The 19,095-nt window shown below is 40.6% G+C and overlaps 2 protein-coding genes and 1 pseudogene across 2 annotated transcripts; 1 reads left to right on the top strand and 2 right to left on the bottom strand.

Moving 5' to 3' along the window:
- Positions 1–1,095: 1,095 nt before the first annotated feature.
- Positions 1,096–7,363, top strand: LOC122072504. Its single transcript, XM_042636930.1, has 2 exons — positions 1,096–2,111; positions 6,777–7,363. The coding sequence occupies exons 1-2, from the start codon at positions 1,536–1,538 to the stop codon at positions 6,822–6,824; spliced, it is 624 nt and encodes a 207-aa protein (XP_042492864.1). The 5' UTR covers positions 1,096–1,535; the 3' UTR covers positions 6,825–7,363.
- A 1,777-nt stretch (positions 7,364–9,140) lies between these two features.
- Positions 9,141–10,696, bottom strand: LOC122075718 (chalcone synthase-like). Its single transcript, XM_042640859.1, has 2 exons — positions 10,353–10,696; positions 9,141–10,228 (listed from the first exon to the last, which is right to left on the bottom strand). The coding sequence occupies exons 1-2, from the start codon at positions 10,528–10,530 to the stop codon at positions 9,219–9,221; spliced, it is 1,188 nt and encodes a 395-aa protein (XP_042496793.1). The 5' UTR covers positions 10,531–10,696; the 3' UTR covers positions 9,141–9,218.
- A 6,122-nt stretch (positions 10,697–16,818) lies between these two features.
- LOC122072113 lies at positions 16,819–19,095 on the bottom strand (annotated as a pseudogene).

Here is a 19,095-nt window from a genome sequence, read left to right as displayed (position 1 = left end):
GGACGAGTAGTCTTTCTTCTTACAACAAATTCGAATTCTTTATGGATTGTGTTATGACTCAGTAGCACAGAGAGGATATTCCTGACACGAGGACAGAGGTGTTGGCAGCTGATCTGGCAAGAAAGGGCCTTTTGTTGGATTTATTTATATTTAATGTCAAAGTTTCTAAATATTTCTCGTGCCAAGGATGATTGTGAGTGTGGTCTACAATTATATATGGGTGTACAGACACTTGTACACATACAGACATGTGTACTGGAATGCTTGTCTATGTACAGACACATCTGTATATGAACAGATACACCCATACGTGAAAATATACTTTGTCTATATATTCTATAGATGGTCTGAAAATTGGATAAGGGGTTTTTAACAAGTGTTTTTATTCTCCCCACTCTATGTTCTATTATTCCAAGTCTCTTTGTGTCTGATAATGAGTGTAGTCTTCGGACTTCCCTATGTAATCACATATTGGGGTGCACCTTATAAGTTTAGGAATTGTTTTATCTTGGAGGTATAAATGCAAATGATCAACCCGGTTACACAATTAGGGGTGTTTAAAAAACTTAAGGATAGTATCATTATGGTATGACTCAACTCAAATTATGTTTGTTCTTGATTCAAGAAGACGGATTATTACGATGTTATGAATTCATACATTACCCGATGCAAATGTGACATATCAGATAAGTCTTATACTTTGCCCATATTTAAGTAATCCAACACCTTTGGGGATGCACATACGCATAGGTCATAAAGGCAGAAGAAACGCCCTGCAACTTTAGAGGATTACATGGACAAATGAGAGATTTGATCTGGAAATGAGAATATTTTTGTTATAGACAGGACACAATTAGTTAGAAGTTGCTCTATATAAATGCAAGGAAATCAGATGGAAACGAATGAAAAAGTAGCTTAATTATCTCCTTCTTCTCTCTAAAGGAGGTCACTACCGTCAAAGAATCCCTAATACTTTGTTCTCTATTGTTCCTCTGTTACTGAACCTAACATTAGGTGCTTTCATTGAGAGAAAACCATTGAGTATTTGGGCCACCTCATCTCAGCCCAAGGGGTGGGTAGCCATGGACCCTAATAAAATTTCTGCCACTTTAAACCGGCCCATTTCTCATTTGCTGAGACTAAGGGGTTTTTAGGCCTGACCGATTTTTATCATCGCTTCATTCAATGCTACGCTCACATTGCCGCCCCACTCACGGACCTCCTTAAGAAGGGAACGTTCACTTGTTCTATTCAATGCTACTCAGGCTGCCCTTGAAGAGTTGCAGTGAGCAATGACCACTGCCCAAATTTTGGCCTTACCCAATTTCTCCCTTCCCTTCACTCTTGAGACAGATGCGTCGGGTGTCGTTATTGGGGCTGTTCTATCTCAAGGGGGCTATCCAATCACCTACTTCAGCAAGAAGTTATCCCAAAAAATGCAGGCATTCAACGTATGAGAGAGAGAGAGAGAGAGAGAGAGAGAGAGAGAGAGAGAGAGAGGTCACTAAAACAAGATATATAAAGGCATAGACATCATGATATCAAATGATATTCTCGTCCAGAGGCTTCTAATGACGAAAAAAATGGGTTACGTTGGGTTAGGTTTCTTTTGTTTCTTTCTGCCACTATGTGTGTTTGTATCTCAGCCTCTTTGCGTCTTCTTTCCCTTCTTTCGAGTCCTTTCCATGGCCTGTGGTCCAATCGAAGATGGTGACGATGCCACTGTTGACGACGATGAATCCGACAATGCAGATCATCTGCTTATCGTGACCCATAAGCTGCAGTGGTCGGAGATCAATTCGGCCCTAATTCTCCTTGTTGCTGCCCTAGCGCACTCCCCGCGATACCGTCCACCATCTCCTCCACCGCGGTATCCATCACATCCTCCACCATCCCGCCTCCACCATCCCCATCACCACCTCCATCTCTTCCATCTCCACCACCATCATCTTCATCGTCCCACAATCTCTTTTGCAGCAGAATCCACCACTAGCGAAAGACGTGCCACCGACAGCACTACCATATGCTCCAGTCGGTCCAATGTGGATTCCGCATCCTCACCTTGGCCTTTTTTTCCGGATTTGAAGAACCTCTACTCTGTCTGTCAGAGGATCTTGTTAGAGATAGAAGTTGTTAGAGATAGGAGTTGGTTATGACACGTGTTCAGTTGTAATTAGTTATGTGTTTGGTGCCTCTGTTACTGTACTATATATATATTCTGGTTATCAATAATAAAAGGAATCTGGAAATCTCTTCATGGTATCAGAGCCTGAATTGCTCCTCTTACCTTCTTTCTCTCCGTCCATGGCGTTTTCCAATTCTTCCTCTGTTTCTGAAGAAATTCCTGCAGCTTTCTCTGTTCTTTCTCCCAACGTTGCTTCGCACCTTCCTCTAAAACTCTCTTCTAGTAACTACCTACTCTGGAGAGCTCAATTTCTCCCTCTTCTCAAAGGCTACAGTCTTGTAGGGTATGTGGACGGTTCTTTTCTTCGTCCAGTGGTTCCCGCTTCTACTTCTGCAAACACAGAAGCTGTCAACTCTGCTCTTGTGGCAGCTTCCCTCTGGGATCGACAAGATCAGTTAATACTTTCTTGGATCATCTCTTCTCTCTCTGAGAATGCCTTATCACATGTTGTGAGTGCTGGTACTTCTCAAGAAGCCTGGAGTATTCTTGCTCGAGTCTTTGCCCCATCCTCTCGAACGAGGATCATGGATCTTAAAGATCGTCTCTCGCGGCTCCAAAAAGGTATAGATTCAGTTGCTGACTATCTTCTTGGTATCAGATCCGTGGCGAACACTTTGGCTGCAATTGATCAACCGATCTGTGATGAGGATCTGGTTCTTGCTGCACTTAGAGGTCTTGGTCCGGATTTTTGGGATTTTGTGACTTCTATTCGCTTGCGATCTGAATCTGTTACCTTCGTTGAACTCACGGATCTCCTTCTTAGCCATGAAAGTTTTCTAAAATCTACTTCTGATGATACTTCCGATTCTGTCTCAACTGTAAATGTTGCTGCTACACCACAAGACTCTTGTTCACGCTTTTCTCAAGGTTCTCGCCGTGCTTCGTACAATCGTTACTCTCCTTGATATCGTGGTAATCGTCGTCGCTACTCCGATCAGAATCCAGGCTCTCGCCAACAATATGTTGACCAGAATCAAGGTTCTCGTCAGCGATATGGTTCTGATTCTATTGGTAAGTCGAACAACAATTCTCAGGAGTCGATTCTTGGATCTCCACCTCAAGGTACTCGTCCTACACACTTTCCTCTGCATCAACGCTCAAATTGCCAGATTTGTGGGCATGATACTCACCTTGCATCTCACTGTCCTCAACGTTTTAATCATGCTTTTCTTGGTATTACTTACTCTGCCACTACAACTCCTTCTCCTTGTTCTTGGTTACTTGACTCTGGATCTAACCATCACATTACTGCTGACATGAGCAATCTTGCAATTACCAGTCCTTTTTCTGGCCCTGAGCAAATAATCATCGGCAATGGGCAAGGTTTGTCTATTTCTCATACCGGATCTACCAACATTGATTCTGCTAAGCGTAATTTTCGATTGTCCAATGTCCTATATGTTCCTGAGATTCATAGGAACCTTTTATCAGTCAATAAATTATGTCTTGATAATGATACTTACTTTGAATTTTATCCCACACATTTTCTGATCAAGGATACGAGGACAAGACAAACACTCTACCACGGCTTGAGTAGAAATGGGCTATATGAGCTTCCTCTTGGACCCAACTCTCTTTTCTCCAACTCTGATGTTCGAGCTCCTATTGATGACTGGCATCACAGAATGGGTCATCCCTCTTTTAAAATTGTTCACCGTCTTGTTGACAAGTTTACTCTTCCTACCTCAAGGAACACGCACTCTTCTTGTGCTGCTTGTCAGTGCTGTAAGAGCCATCGTCTTCCCTTTATGTCTTCTTCTTCTGTTAGTTCTGTTCCTTTGGAGCTTTTACACTGTGATGTTTGGGGACCAGGTCCAACTGTTTCCATTGATAAATTTCGATACTATGTACTCTTTGTTGATGATTACAGCAGATATACATGGTTATATCCTTTGTTGCATAAGTCTGATGTACTTTCAGTGTTTACCAAGTTTAAGCCCTTAGTTGAAAATTATTTCTCCTGCTCCATTAAGAGCCTGCAGACTGATGGTGGAACTGAAATTTTAAAACTTGATGACTTCCTTACTTCAACTGGTGTTTCACGCCGAGTATCTTGTCCTCACACACAGGCTCAAAATGGTGTAGCCGAGAGAAAGCATCGACATATTATAGAGACTGGTTTAGCACTTTTATTTCACTCTCATCTCCCCTCTCCATACTGGTCATATGCTTTTCTTACAGCCACTTATCTCATTAACCGAATGCCAATTGCCTTTCTTGGCCACATTAGCCCCTTTGAGTACCTATTTCACATACCACCTGATGACACATTCTTAAAGACATTTGGCTGCCTATGCTTTCCATGGTTACGACCTTACTCTCACAATAAACTAGAACCCAGGTCCAAACCATGTCTATTGCTTGGTTATTCTCTTCAGCATAAGGGATACAAATGCTTGGACATCTCTACTAATAGGCTGTATATTTCTCGTCATGTGTTCTTTGATGAATCTACATTTCCCTTTTCCACTCTTCCCTCTTCTTGGCCTGATCCACCTTTGCCCACTGTCTAGTTATGGTGTACTCTTAAACCACCAATCCTTCTTCCTTGTCCTTCTCCATTGCTATCCCCTAATCCTGCCCCTGTTTTTCCTACACCAACATCTCCTTGCCAAGGTCCATTATTACCTATAGTCCAAGATTCCGCAATTGGGAAATATTCACATCCTCAGCCTTCTGTAATACAACCTAATTCTGAATCTGATTCTGTTACCCAAGATGGCAGTACCCTACCTCCAACTCACCCAAATCAGCTTGCTTCTGAGCCTCCACTTGGGCATGATACCTCTACTTCAGCTCATCAGTCTCATCCCATGCTCACACGGTCTCGCACAGGAGCCCCTCACAGACCACCTAATCGTCTCACTCTAATGGCCACTAAACATCCCTTACCATCTTCGATTGAGCCCAGTTGTTACACTCAAGCAATACGCAACCAAGAATGGAGGGCTGCTATGCATGAAGAATTTGATGCTCTTCTCAGAAATGGAACCTGGTCTCTTGTTCCTCCTACTGAGGCCTCTAATATTGTCGGTTGTAAGTGGGTGTTTCGGGTAAAGCGCCACTCCGATGGTACTATAGAGCGTTACAAGGCACGTCTAGTTGCTAAGGGATTTCATCAAAGGCCGGGCATTGATTTCACTGAAACGTTCAGCCCGGTTATTAAACCAGCAACAATTTGTTTAATCTTATCTCTTGCTGTTATGCATCAGTGGCCAATTCGTCAATTGGATGTGTCAAATGCATTTTTACATGGTACTCTTGCTGAGAAGGTGTTTATATGCATCAGCCTCCGGGCTTTATTGATCCTTTTCATCCTGATTATGTTTGTCGATTGCACAAATCGTTATATGGATTAAAGCAAGCTCCGCGTGCTTGGTATACACGCCTCAGCACATTCTTGCTTTCTCAAGGCTTCATTGCATCAAAGACAGACACTTCCTTATTCATCTACCGATCTCATGGTGTTGTGCTTTATTTTTTGATTTATGTTGATGACCTGCTCCTCACAGGAAATGACTTTAATGCCATTACTGATCTCATTCGGGTACTATCTTGTACATTTGCTCTAAAAGATCTTGGGGAATTGCACTATTTTCTTGGCCTTGAGGTATCCCGATCTTCTATTGGTATGATGGTTACTCAGCGAAAGTACATTACAGATCTACTTCGAAGTTCTAATATGGCTGATGCCAAACCAGTATCCACCCTTCTTGCTTGTGGTCCTTCTCTTGGTCTTCATTCTGGTACACCTCTAGTTGATGGCACTGAGTATCGTCGTATCGTTGGTGCACTTCAGTATTTGACGATGACCAGACCAGATATCAGCTTCGCTGTCAACAAGGTTGCACAGTTTATGCATTCCCTGACGGATTGTCACTGGTCTACTGTGAAACGCATCTTGCGTTATCTTAAAGGTACCCCTGATGATGGCCTTCTTCTGAATTCATCTTCCAAACAGGTTCTCACAGCTTACTGTGATGCTGATTGGGCTGGCTGCCCAAACGATAGAAAGTCGACAACAGGCTATGCTGTGTTTTTTGGTCAAAATTTGATCTCCTGGTGTTCTCGAAAGCAACGGACTGTCTCTTGGTCCTCCACAGAAGCTGAATACCGTGCTGTTGCTTCTGTAGCTACAGAGCTCCTTTGGTTGCGTTCCTTACTATTTGAGCTCGGAGTTTTTCTTCCCTAGACTCCTCTCATTCTCTGCGACAATATTGGTGCGACATACCTTGCAGCAAATCCGGTCTTCCACGCGCGTATGAAACACATTGAAATTGATTTTCACTTTGTAAGGGATATGGTACGCTCTGGTCACTTGCAAGTTCGCTATGTCTCTACGATTGACTAGCTAGCAGATGCTCTAACAAAAGGTCTCTCTCGCAATTGATTCAATCTGCTTAAGGGCAAGCTCACAGTGGGATCTCCCCCCCGTGAACTTGAGGGGGCCTGTTAGAGATAGAAGTTGTTAGAGATAGGAGTTAGTTATGACACGTGTTCAGTTGTAATTAGTTATGTGTTTGGTGCCTCTGTTACTGTACTATATATATTCTGGTTATCAATAATAAAAGGAATGTGGAAATCTCTTCAGATCCGCAGGTTGAAAGCACCAGATTTGAGAATCAAGTTGTTTCTCTAAGCAAAATGGCCTCACTTTACCAGAAAAAAATTTTCAAGCGACGTTTTGGTGGGACCATTGTTACTTGTAATGCCCTTTTCAGATCTCATCCTTGGGATCTCAATGGGTGGAGCACAAGATGGCACCGATGCCAGAGGTTTCACAGGAGACGACATCACGAAGGGCATTGTTGAGGACTCACTGATGGTGTGTTAGGAGTGTGTAGACTGGTATGATGTGCGCTATAATCTTTGGAAAGCATGAGATTTTGGATACAATACCCCTTCCCTTTTTTTTTTAATTATTTTTGGCATTTGTCATGTACCCAATCACATTCCAAGTCTTGTCTACAACAATATCACTAGGGATTAGTTTGGTTTTATTCAAACCCAAGCCCTGGAGACCCTGCCAATTGCATGTAAGATAATGTTATATTCCACTCCCTTGTGTTGTTCATGCTTTTTGTTTGAACAATTTTTTTATTATTTAAAAAAAAAAGGAAAAAAAAGAAAACAAGACTTGAACGTTGAACTATTTATAGAGAGATTAAGCCTTCTAGACATACCTGTCTTACATGATACACCTGTCCAAAAGGGTCCCACAAATGTATCTCTTTAAAAAAGACATATAAAAGATGGGGAAAGGTTGGGTATGCCGCCGAATGATACTCCATTATGTGTTCCTATTGGTGCTATCCTTTAACATACTTGATATCGGCGGCATACCTATCCCTCTCCCATACACATCTAGTCGATTGCTCGGCAAGCCAATCAATTGTCCCCTTCAATGATTAAAGAACATATTAAGTATTATCTGCGACTTAACCTTTCTTGTGAATAATTAAATATATTAAACCTAGAAAAAAAAAAAATTACAAGACAAAAATATCATAGGAGGCATTAATCCTGACAAACAGAGATAAAAACAATAGGAATCAAATCAACTGAACAACTAGAAAATCAAAATGAGAACAAAAAAGAAGAAAATAAATAAATAAATAAAGCAACAATAGGTTCACTTTATAATCTTTCAAGGGATATCAGGTTTTCTAATCAAGTGAAGAAAGAAAATAAGAGACAAATCTAATGTAATAATTTAAAAAATAATAAAAACGATTAATTGCAATTTATCAACAGAATGTAATTACCAAATGTTGATTCTAACAAATTGTATTAATCATGCACATTCCCGATTCTGGGGTGATTTCATATCGATGGATCGATAGAGACCAAGGGTAATAAGATTAAAAAAAATCATTTTTAAATTAAAATTAAGGGTAAACATGTCCGATCTAGATCCCATACACCACCATCCAAACCGTGGGATCGGTATCGGCCGGGACTGAACCCAATCTCCCTTCCATATCTAAAACCAATAAAATAATAAAACAAACTACAAATTTTCAGAGATGAAAGAAGAAAGAAAGAAAAGAAGCGAATATATAAAAAGGCAAATCGAATTCGGACATTATGACATTAGCTCTCATGTTTCAGTTTTCATTTCAATATTGAAGAAACAGAAAGAATATCGTTTCAGTTTCCACCGCCCTCTCTCTCTCTCTCTAACTTCGTTGTCTTCCTATCTGTCACCCCTTGCAGCTTCATCCTCCCATAGTCCCTGATGTCTACCCCACCTCCCAACCTCCACCTGCACCCCCCTGCCTTGCCCCTACCCCCACCCCCACCCCCACCCCCACCCCGACCCCGCCTTAGACCGAGCAAACAGACACAACTTTGGCATAGGTAACAACTACCAAGTAGGGCAACCGGGTAGGGAATACACTAAAGTATTGATGATGACGTATTTAGGGGTTAAACAAGGCTAGTTTGGGCTGGGTTTCTTACAACCCTAGCTCAACCTAGGCCCAATCCAATTCTACTAGGTTCATGGTTAGGTTCAATTCTGCCGGGTTCATGCCAACCCAACAAGACTGTTTTTTGTCATTGGACTAACCCTAGTTGACCCTGTTTTTGACATATGTATCATATGCATTAGAAAAAAAAAAAAGGACTGGGTTGGATCGAGATGGGTTGGGCTTAGGCTTCAATCCAAGCCCAACCTAACTCTAACCCAGAGTCAGTGTTCTTTAACCCTAACTTGTCCCTACGGTTAGAAATCTTAGCTCATACCCTTTTCGGGCCGTAGATCTCATTATTGAATGATACAATAAATTTTCCTACATGAATCTGAAAGTAAAGTAAATCGAACATTTCACCCCCCTCTTTTTCCACAACCCTACCTAACCAACTTTAAGCTTATCCATTGTAATATTTTATTGATGAAGCAAAAACATTCATGCTTGGTTAGAAATCTTGAAGGAGAGCCTTAAGCTCTTATTAAACAATCATTACCTAAAATCATAAGACCACATAGAACCAAATTAGATATACCAACACTTAGGACACGACTTATTACTCAATGAGCTGATGATATTATAGGAATGCTACGCAACACCACTGTCTCCACAGTTAGACCTGGTCCAAACCCTAACAGTACACCCCAATCGAACCCTTCACCAGTTGAGGCTTTATTTTCCTTCAAAGACTTCCTCCTCATCTCATCCAAGATGAACAATACTGTGGGGCTTGACATATTCCCATACTCACTCAACACCTTTCTTGTTGCATTTAGTTTCTCTTTCTTTAAGCCCAATGTCTTTTCCATTAGGTCCAAAATTGCTGGCCCACCTGGGTGGCACACCCAAAAGATGGAGTTCCAATCAGTTATACCAATCTCTTGGAATGCTTCCACTAAGCACTTCTCAATGTTTCCTGAGATTGTTTTAGAAACATCCTTTGATAAGCTAATGGAAAGACCTGTTTGACGTAAGTGGCCTTCAACCATATCACCGGAGTCAGGGAGAATCCTAGAGCTAGCTGAGAAGAGTTGGAACAATGGGCGCTCCACTGACATGTCAGGATCTGCACCAACAATCAAAGCTGCTGCACCATCAGCGAAGATTGCTAGCCCTAGTAGGGTGTGTAAGTCAGTCTCGGTGGGTGCCTTGAAGCCACTAATAGAGTTTATCTCTGAGCAGACAACGAGGACACGTGCATTTTTGTTATTCTCAACAAGGTCTTTGGCGACACGGAGGACAGAACCACCGCCGTAACAGCCTAATTGATACATCATGACACGTTGGACAGTTGGTGAAAGGCCGAGGAGCTTGATGAGTTGGAAATCATAGCCAGGTGCATCTACACCAGAAATGGTAGTGAATACAAGGTGGGTGATCTTTGACTTGGGTTGACCCCATTCTTCAATGGCTTTGGATGCAGCTTCCTTGGCCAATTTAGGCACCTCAACCACCATAATATCCTGGCGTGCGTCAAGTGATGGAGCCATGGGGTTGCAGAAGTCGGGGTTTTCGTTGATAATTTCATCGTCTAGGAAAGTGTGGCGTTTCGTAATAGTTGACTTATCACCTGTTTTAAGAACATGAAAACGCTTAGAATTTTATCAAATAGTTTGTTATCTTACTTTTTGTTCTCTATATAAATCCTATTATTTCACAAATGTACTAAGAAAAATATGTGATATGATACTTACAAATTCGCTTAAATTTCTCCTTCAACTCGGTCTTGTGATCGGTCTTTGTGGATTTGAAGTAGAAGTCCGGAAAATCAGCTTGGTAAGTAAAGTTGGATGGATTTGCGGTGGCGATGGCTAGCACGGTGGCCGGACCTTGAGCACGCTGTGCTTCGTAGATTTCTCCGACCGAACCCATTTCTTTTTTTGATCTGTTGTGGTGAGTTCGATCGTGAAGATGATGTATGAGGAAAACAAAGAAGAGTTAAAGAAGATTGAAGGGAAATCTATAGCAAGCAATGGTGAAATTGCAAAACCAAAGCATGGATATTTATGCTAAGAGGGAATAAGTTTGAATGGATCCATTTCCTAATATTCAACCTACGAAATTCCACTGAGGTGCACTTATGTTCCCTTTGTCTAGCCAACTTTGGTGGCCTCACCGTTTTAGTTGACTTGTTGACCAATAAATGTGAAGGAGGGAACATGGTTCTTTTTTTTTTTTTTTTTATGGGTGAATAGTGAACATGCTTTCTTCATGGTGAATTGGTTTCAATAATTAATTTGTTGAATTCTACATTGTATCTTGACTTGAGAGTTTTGTATATGATGGAATCACTTATAGTCCATAGTTTTGGGTGGAACTCGTGAACAATGTAGGTGGGCTCTTGTGCTTGACTGACTAATTAAGAGGCCTGTGTGGTCTGTTGAAAGTTCTCTAATGAAGAATATCCAAAAAAGTCTTATCTAACTCAAGAGATGCAGTCATATATGCGAACCTTGTTTTTCTCTTCGAGGACCATTTTTTCCCTCCCTCTCTTACTTTTCTAGTGTGTAACTTTGGAAATATCGAAGGCAAATGACTTGAACTAAGTCAGCTATGGATCATTTTGGAACTCCAAGCGAGCAATCATCTACGTTGAGCTTAATCCAATTTAATTCTGGTTAACATCAGAAATCTTATGTAATCTAATGAGTAACCCCAAGGGGGTGGCGGAGTTGGCAAAAGACCTTCGCCTCAAGAAGTGTATGGTTCTAAGTTAGACTCCTCTTACTTCCTTGAAGCCACTCACACTGGGTGTTCAGTGCTATTCATTGCTTTTGATGAAAGTTGAATAATTCTCATTTAACCCTTGATATGACCCGATTCATGCAGTTTTAGGGTTTAGTATCGCAAGAGCATACTATAGATTTGAGATGTAGATCTCCTTTTACTCTCAAACCTCCGAGAGTTCCTTTCCCTCCATAAACGACATGTACAAGCCAAGCTCCTTTCAAAGAGAAATACACGAGAGTTGCTCTTCCACCACTGAAATAGATCAGGAATTTACATTGTGATTGACACATCATTCTAAAACGCTACACTAAGCTGGTCCATACCGACCTGGAAAATCCGTACTCCAAAAATGTATGGAATATAGATTATAATTTATAATTGCATATCAAATCAAGAAGCTAGTTGAACACCTTTAACGAAAATGAGCTCACAAGTAGGAAATTTACGATGCATCAACTGCCATCCAAATATAGACCACTTTTTAGGCTACCATCAGCAGGTTCACCATCAACTGGTGGGTTTCGGGGACTTAAACAACTACTATCCATTTCACCGGTTTGAGGGTAACGGTCTAGATTTCAGATCCTCTGGCCCTCTATTTGGTACATCTGTGGGACCCACTTCGCTGCATCCCCACATGTGGGGGCCTATTTCTCAGACAACCTCTTTCTTTCAGGGGTTTTTAAAAGGAATATTAATAATAGTCCAATATCAGGGATTGATAAACATAATATTTTCCATTGCCACCTAGGGTTAGAGCCTGGGACCCTAATGGGTAGGCTCGATCCACATGGAGAGGACCCAAAAATTGGTCTAGTTTAGAGATAGGGGTAAGTGACAGGTTATAGAATTAGGGAGGTGTTAGGCACCCATTCCACCTGGTTGAATGGTCTGGAATTTAGGCATTTTTTATTATATTTTGGGTTTTGGCATGCAAATTGAGGCGATGAGACTATCGAGTATTTCGACAGAGTTTCAGCTCGGGAGAGAATTTGGTTAAAAAAGAACAAAAGAGGAAGGCTGAAGGCATTCTTTCAGCACTTGGACACTCCTTGGTAGTTGCAAAAGAATATGGGTAGGTGAAAAGATAAATTGGTTCATTGGGAATGATGAAATAATGCCTTTTACAGGGATTCATACCCAAAAAGGTGAAATCTTGTGGGTCTGCAAATTGGGCCCACGAGTGTGGTTCGTACACAGCTGGTAGCCTCCCTTAAAAAGAGGGGAAAAAGGTCATTTTATATGCTTGTGTGCTCGTAGGAAGGGAATATTCCCTTTTTTAGATTCCTAGGAAAAAAATATGCTGATCCTACCCCTTATAGAGCTTCTGGCTTCTGGGTGTTATTCTAAAAGATCCGGTGGTCCAATTTTCGTCCACCATAAGTAGTCAAAACCGTCTTTCCGAGTATTATTCATTGGTATGGGGGTCGAGCGCCTTTTGGCTCGAAATCAACTAGGACTTACAAGGAATGAATCTTGTCCGCACCCTAGGGATTTCTAAAAAACCTTTTTCATGTAGTTCCCACATTGTCAGAGAGAACTTAGATTTGGTTAATCAATGTATAATGTGTTAATATTGAGTGCCACAAGATCGGGCTTGATCTAACTGTGTACAAATTCCAGACTAGATTAGGGTTTTGTGTCTGATTAGGGCTTCCGGCTGAATTAGGGTTTTAGGTCTAGATTAGGGTTTCGGGTTTGGATTTTTAAGTTGAGCCCATTCATTTCGAAATGTTGAACTCTCTCCGATCAAACGTGTATATCTTATCCACATCCTGTAAATCATTATTTTCAGGGGACTATAAAATTTGGATTTTACAAAATGCCCATTTTTGGAAGAGGCATGTGCCACAGTCGAAGGGCAAAGTAAAGAACTACACATTTTGTCACCCAGAGCATGTACTGCCATCATCTTGCTCAAGGATGGTGGAGGGGCTTTAAAAAACGTGATTGTTAAAATTTTGAGAGATCGAGCTGTAATTGAGAGCCGAAATCAATTGATTAGCCTTCGTCAAAGCAAGAAATTAATACGATCTTACCCAATTGAATTGACTAGAAAGTTGAGATCTCACCTCGGGTGGTGGTTGTCTAGGGGAGACATTCAACGGATCCCGATGTGCAGTTGCAAAGTGTTAGTAGGCAATATTCCTTGATTGATTTAGTCATCGTGGCTATACAATGTGACTTAGACCAGAGCAGGGGGATGTTTTGTTCAAACTATCTATCTAGCATCTCTTGACCTTAATTTGGTCGTGCCATTTAGGGTATCTCTTGGCCTCAATGAGGGTTAATTGGTCAATTTTTTCCATCCAGGGCATATTTTGACCTAAACAACGGAATTTTTTAAAACTTGGGCCAACTAGCGCATCTTAGACTTCAACAGGGGTAAATTTTTCCATTTAGGGTATCTTTCAACTTAAGCAAGGGTATTTTTTAAAATTAGTCCAACTAGGAGTATTTTGGTCATTTTAAACCTATACCCTGGATGGATTTTTGAAATTTAGGTCTACCAAAGGTATTTTGGTTATTTTAGACCTATGCCCAAGTTATACAGTGAATCTTTGAAATTTGGGCCATCTAGGGGTATTTTGGTCATTTATATTTGTATCCAAGGGCCATACAATAAATTTTTGAAAATTTATCTATTCCTTAGGCCGTGTAATGAATCTTTGAAATTTGGGCAAACTAGGGGTATTTTGGTCATTTTTGACTTATACCCTGGATCATGCAATGAATTTTTGAAATTTGGACCAACCAGAGGTTATGGTCATTTTAGACCTATACCTTGAACCATGCAATGAATTTTTGATGTGTTGCACCCAAAATGTGCATGTCATTTTAGGGTATTAGCCATATGTGAAACATATACATCACACATATAATACACGTCTTAGGTCAAATGCATATAACATAGGTCAAATGCACATAATATACATAATACATATAAAAATTATTTACATCATATATATGTCAAATTTTTTATTATTATTTTATTATATATATATATATATATCTATGGGAAAAGGACAGGAATGCTAGCGAGTTACCCAGGAATTGGGTATGCTAGCGAACCTAGACTGTTGGATTAGATAGATTACATCAATACCGTTGGGTACTTGTTGTCTTACATAACCTACCCAGCCCCGACACTCTACCGTCACTCTTCTTCTCCCTCACTATCTCCAGCTTCCCCTCTCTTCCACAAATTCCGTCTTCTTCTCCGTCACTATCTCCGGATTCCCCTCTTTCTTCCACAAATTCTGTTGCCGCCGATGTCCCTATCTTTGATTTCTCTCCTCTAAACACACACACACTCTCTCCCTTCCCCTTCCTTCTTGGATTCAAATGGCAACAATCTATCATTCATCAGAGGGAATCGGTGTAAGGCGGTTTATGATCTGAATGGTGGCTTATGCCTGAAACTGCCATATACGATCGGATATGGTGGCTTACGATCAAAGTATTCAAAAATTATTAGAAACACAAAATATTTACTTCTTCTTCTTATCTGGTGTGTCATCATTTTCGCTTCGCGCTCCGATCGAGGTGTCTAATTTGCAGGTGACGGCACCTTCGTTCGGTATTTCAATCTAATTCTGGTTATTCCATTATTGTTGTTTATTTTTTTGTTTGGATTCCAGTTTGTGATTTCTTTTTCTTTGGATTCCATACTCTTGTTCGTCTCAATTTGTATTATAGTTTTCTGGCTAGTTTTGGTTGGAGAATAGGCCAAATCTCGCCGGATTCCTATAATTTCGGTGGAGATCTTGTTCTGTGTTGTCCGATTTGGATCCGTTTTCATTATTTTTCAATTGATCCCTCCCCCTCGATCCCTGATTTCACGGGAAAAATCTGCTGCTCATTCAGTATTTTAGGAAGGCTCCAAATTTTGATCAGATTTGACCGATTCCCAAATCGATTAAAATGGGTCAAAAACAGATTATTCATCAGAGGGAATCGCTGTAAGTCGGTCAAATGATTAGTGCCCATTCCAATGTGAATAAACTGGTTCCCGATCCAATTCACAGATTTTAAAACCCTGCAGGTTACATGTATAACCAGAAGAAGAAGAAGAGTTATGACTTATGAGAGAACATGATTAGTGTCTACAAGCTCCATACTTGCCTCATAAAAACCGGTCATGGCGGCTTATGACCTGAAACCTTAAACCGACGGCAGGGAGGGAGATCCACCGTAGGGCAGGGAGAGGGAGAGAGTGGAAAGGAGATGCAGCTGTTTGCAGGCTGGAGATGGTAGTCAGGGTTTCAAGTCAAGCAGCGTCACCGGTCATAGGTCACCTGTCACTTGCAAAGGGTAGCAGAAAGAGGGGAGAGGAAAGGTGTAGCAATAGTGGATTGAAAGTTTGTATATCTTCTCTCCATCCAACGGTTTAATTCAAGTTGATCAAATCCTACGGTCAAAATCTTGCCAGCATTCCTAATTCCTAGGTAACTCGCTTTTTTCATTATTTTTTAAAATAAATATCTGTGGGCCCACGAGGTCTTGGTGAAGATTTTTATTAAAAAGGGGGGGGGGGAGGCTGGTCGGATTGTGATCCTCTCCAATTCTTTAAAAAGTGCAATTAGGTGCTTGATTTGAATTGATTTCTTAATTGAATTCTAAATTGAATCATTCTTGATTTGGATTGAGTTGAACTATGAATGAATTATTAATTGAATTGAACCACGATTAAACCATGATTAAATCATGACTGATTTTTGGATTTTTGGGTTATTTTTGAATTATATACATGATTTTGAACTGCTGAATTATATAAATGATTTGATTTTTAGAAATTTGATGAATTATCTACATGAATTTTGAATTTTTGAATTAATGCGATAATGGCCTTTATTTAATGGATTCCATATCTATGGACCGGTGGAAACAGATCAGGTTCTTCTCTATAGGCAATATTCATGGTATTAAAGTTCAAAATAAGACTGCACCTCTTACTCACTTGCTATTTGTAGATTACTACTTATTATTCTTAAAATTGAAGCTTTAAGAGGTTTCTTCTCTGATGAATGTCTCGATAAATTTTTGAGCAAGTGGTCAAGCAATCAATTTGAAGAAATCATCATTCACATTCAGGTGAATACCACCCCCCGCTTCATAAGGTGGTTTTCTTGAAATTAAAATTCCTTAAGGTAATTGACTATGTAACTACCTCAGCCTTCCAGCAGATTTTTTCTCCCTCAACAATTTCAAGCATATCCGAAGGTAAAATTTTATTGGCAAAGCGAAAGAAAAAAATGCATGCATCAATAGGAACTTTGCTAGAGAGTCTTTGGCTCTTATTAAACAATCATTTCCTAAAATCAGAAGACCACACCCAAGTACATAAACAAGTAGAACAAATGAAAACAGTTTTAGGTCTAATAGAATCAACTTGGATATACGCCAATGTTTTAGTCCACCACTTAATACTCAATGACCTGATGCTATCATAGGGATGCTACGCAACACCACTGTCTCCACAGTTAGGCCTGGTCCAAACCCTAACAGCACACTCCAATCGAACCCTTCACCTATTGGGGCTTTATTTTCCTCTATAAATTTCCTTCTCATCTCATCCAAGATGAACAATACTGTGGGGCTTGATAAGCTTATGGCAAGACCTGTTTGACGCAAGTGGCCTTCAACCATATCATCTGAATTAGGGAGAATCCTAGAGCCCACAGAAAAGAGTTGGAACAATGGGCGCTCGACTAACATGTCAGGATCTGCACCAACTATTAGAGCTGCCACACCATCAACGAAGATTCCCAGCCGTAGTAGGGTGTGTAAGTCAGTCTCGATAGGACACTGAAGCCATTGATGGAGTTTATCTCTGAGCAGACAACCAGGACACCTGCACCTTTGTTATTCTCAGCAAGGTTTTTGGCGACATTGAGGACCATGGAATCAAGTATCGGTATTGGATCGGCCTGATTGGATCTGTATCGGTATCGGCTGAGATCGATCCTGATATCTAACTGATCCTGAGACGGGTATCGGTATCATCTTGGGTATCGGATATCGATCCGGATCGGCCAATCCGAAGCAATCCGTTAAAAAAATATTTTTTAAAACTTACACTCTTTTTATTTATTTATTATTATTATTTTTTATTTTTTTTCAATCTAATTTCTGTGGATGTTGCTTTCACTTCCAAAGTTCCAATCTAATTTCTGTGTTTTTCTTAACTATGATCAGTCGAGTAGAGATTAACTACTGAGGAACAGCAGGGGCGAAATGCGTTGCTTTCTTCTTCCCCATTTTGGTCGGAGGGGAGATTGCCATTATCGTCGGAGTCAGAGGAGTTACAGGGAAGATGATCGAAGAAGGTGTCGAGGTACCAGTAACTCCCGGTACCTAAAGGGTTTTCTGGGGTAGAAGGAAAGAACCCGATCCCAAATGAAACGAAAGAATCGGTGGAAGAAGGTGACTCGATAAAAGATGTTCCATTGTAGTTGCAGGTCCAGGTGAAGGATTTTCCGGTAAATTTGAGTCATACCACTTCTGGTCAGCGATCATTTCCGGTGAAAGTCCCCATTGGATGAATTCTTCCTCAGAATGATTAATAGCGAGGCTGTACTCTCCACTGGAACCCAATTGAATTACCCGACATTCACAGTTGTTGAAATTGTTTAGATTCTCGAATTGCTCCACAGTCCACTTGAAACATTTCATTAGGAACACCCGCAACGCCAGCCCGTGCGATACAATGATTAGGTTTATCTCTTCATCACAGCGTTGACGGTTAACAATCCTCTTCATGTCTGTCTCTCCACAACGATTCTAAGAAACATGTAAAATCATTTAAAACTAAAACTCATAAAGGGCGAACAGAAGAGAGAGAGAGATCTAGGGTTTTTTTTTTTTTTTTTTTTTTTTTTAATTCATTCTGGTTTTTTCATTTTTCTGGAATTTTTTATATTTTAAAAAATAATAATTTACCGATACCATGACCGATCCAGAAAACTGTATGATTTCCGATCCTTACCGATACCGATCCGTATCATATTGATTTTGGCTGTGACCGATACCAATACCAATGCCGAGTTTTAAAACCTTGCGGAGGACTGAACCACCACCGTAACAGCCTAATTGATACATCATCACACATTGGACTGATGGTGAAAAGCTGAGGAGCTTGATGAGCTGGAAATCATAGCCAAGTGCATCTACACCAGAAATGGAAGTAAATACAAGGTGGGTGATCTTGGATTTGGTTGACCCCAATCTTCAATGGCTTTGGATGCAGCTTCCTTAGCCAATTTAGGCACCTCAACCACCACAATATCTTGCGGTGCATCGAGTGATGCAGCAATAGGATTGCAGAAGTCAAAGTTTTCGTTGATAATTTCCTCATTTAGGAAAATGTGGCGTTTCATAATTGTTGATCTTTCACCTGTTTAAACAACATGAAAAATGTATGAGACATTATACTTACAAATTCGCTTAAACTTCTCACTAACTCGATTTTGTGCTCACTCTTTGTGGATCTGAAGTAGAAATCCAGGAATTCAGTTTGGTAAGCAATGTTGGATGGATTTGTAGTGGCAATGGCAAGTACTGTGGCTGGACCCTGAGCACGCCGTGCTTCATAGATTTCTCTGACTGATCCCATTTCTCCTTTTTTTTATCTTTTGTGGTGAGTTTTCCCAAATTGCATGAGCACTTGGTCTTACATGTAAAGGGTCCTGTACGCATGACTCAAAA

The sequence above is a fragment of the Macadamia integrifolia genome, chromosome 1 (genome assembly GCF_013358625.1).
Source record: "Macadamia integrifolia cultivar HAES 741 chromosome 1, SCU_Mint_v3, whole genome shotgun sequence".
Classification (NCBI taxonomy): domain Eukaryota; kingdom Viridiplantae; phylum Streptophyta; class Magnoliopsida; order Proteales; family Proteaceae; genus Macadamia; species Macadamia integrifolia.
Note: the sequence above shows the minus strand (reverse complement) of the source record. Positions and strands in the feature narration are given on the sequence as shown.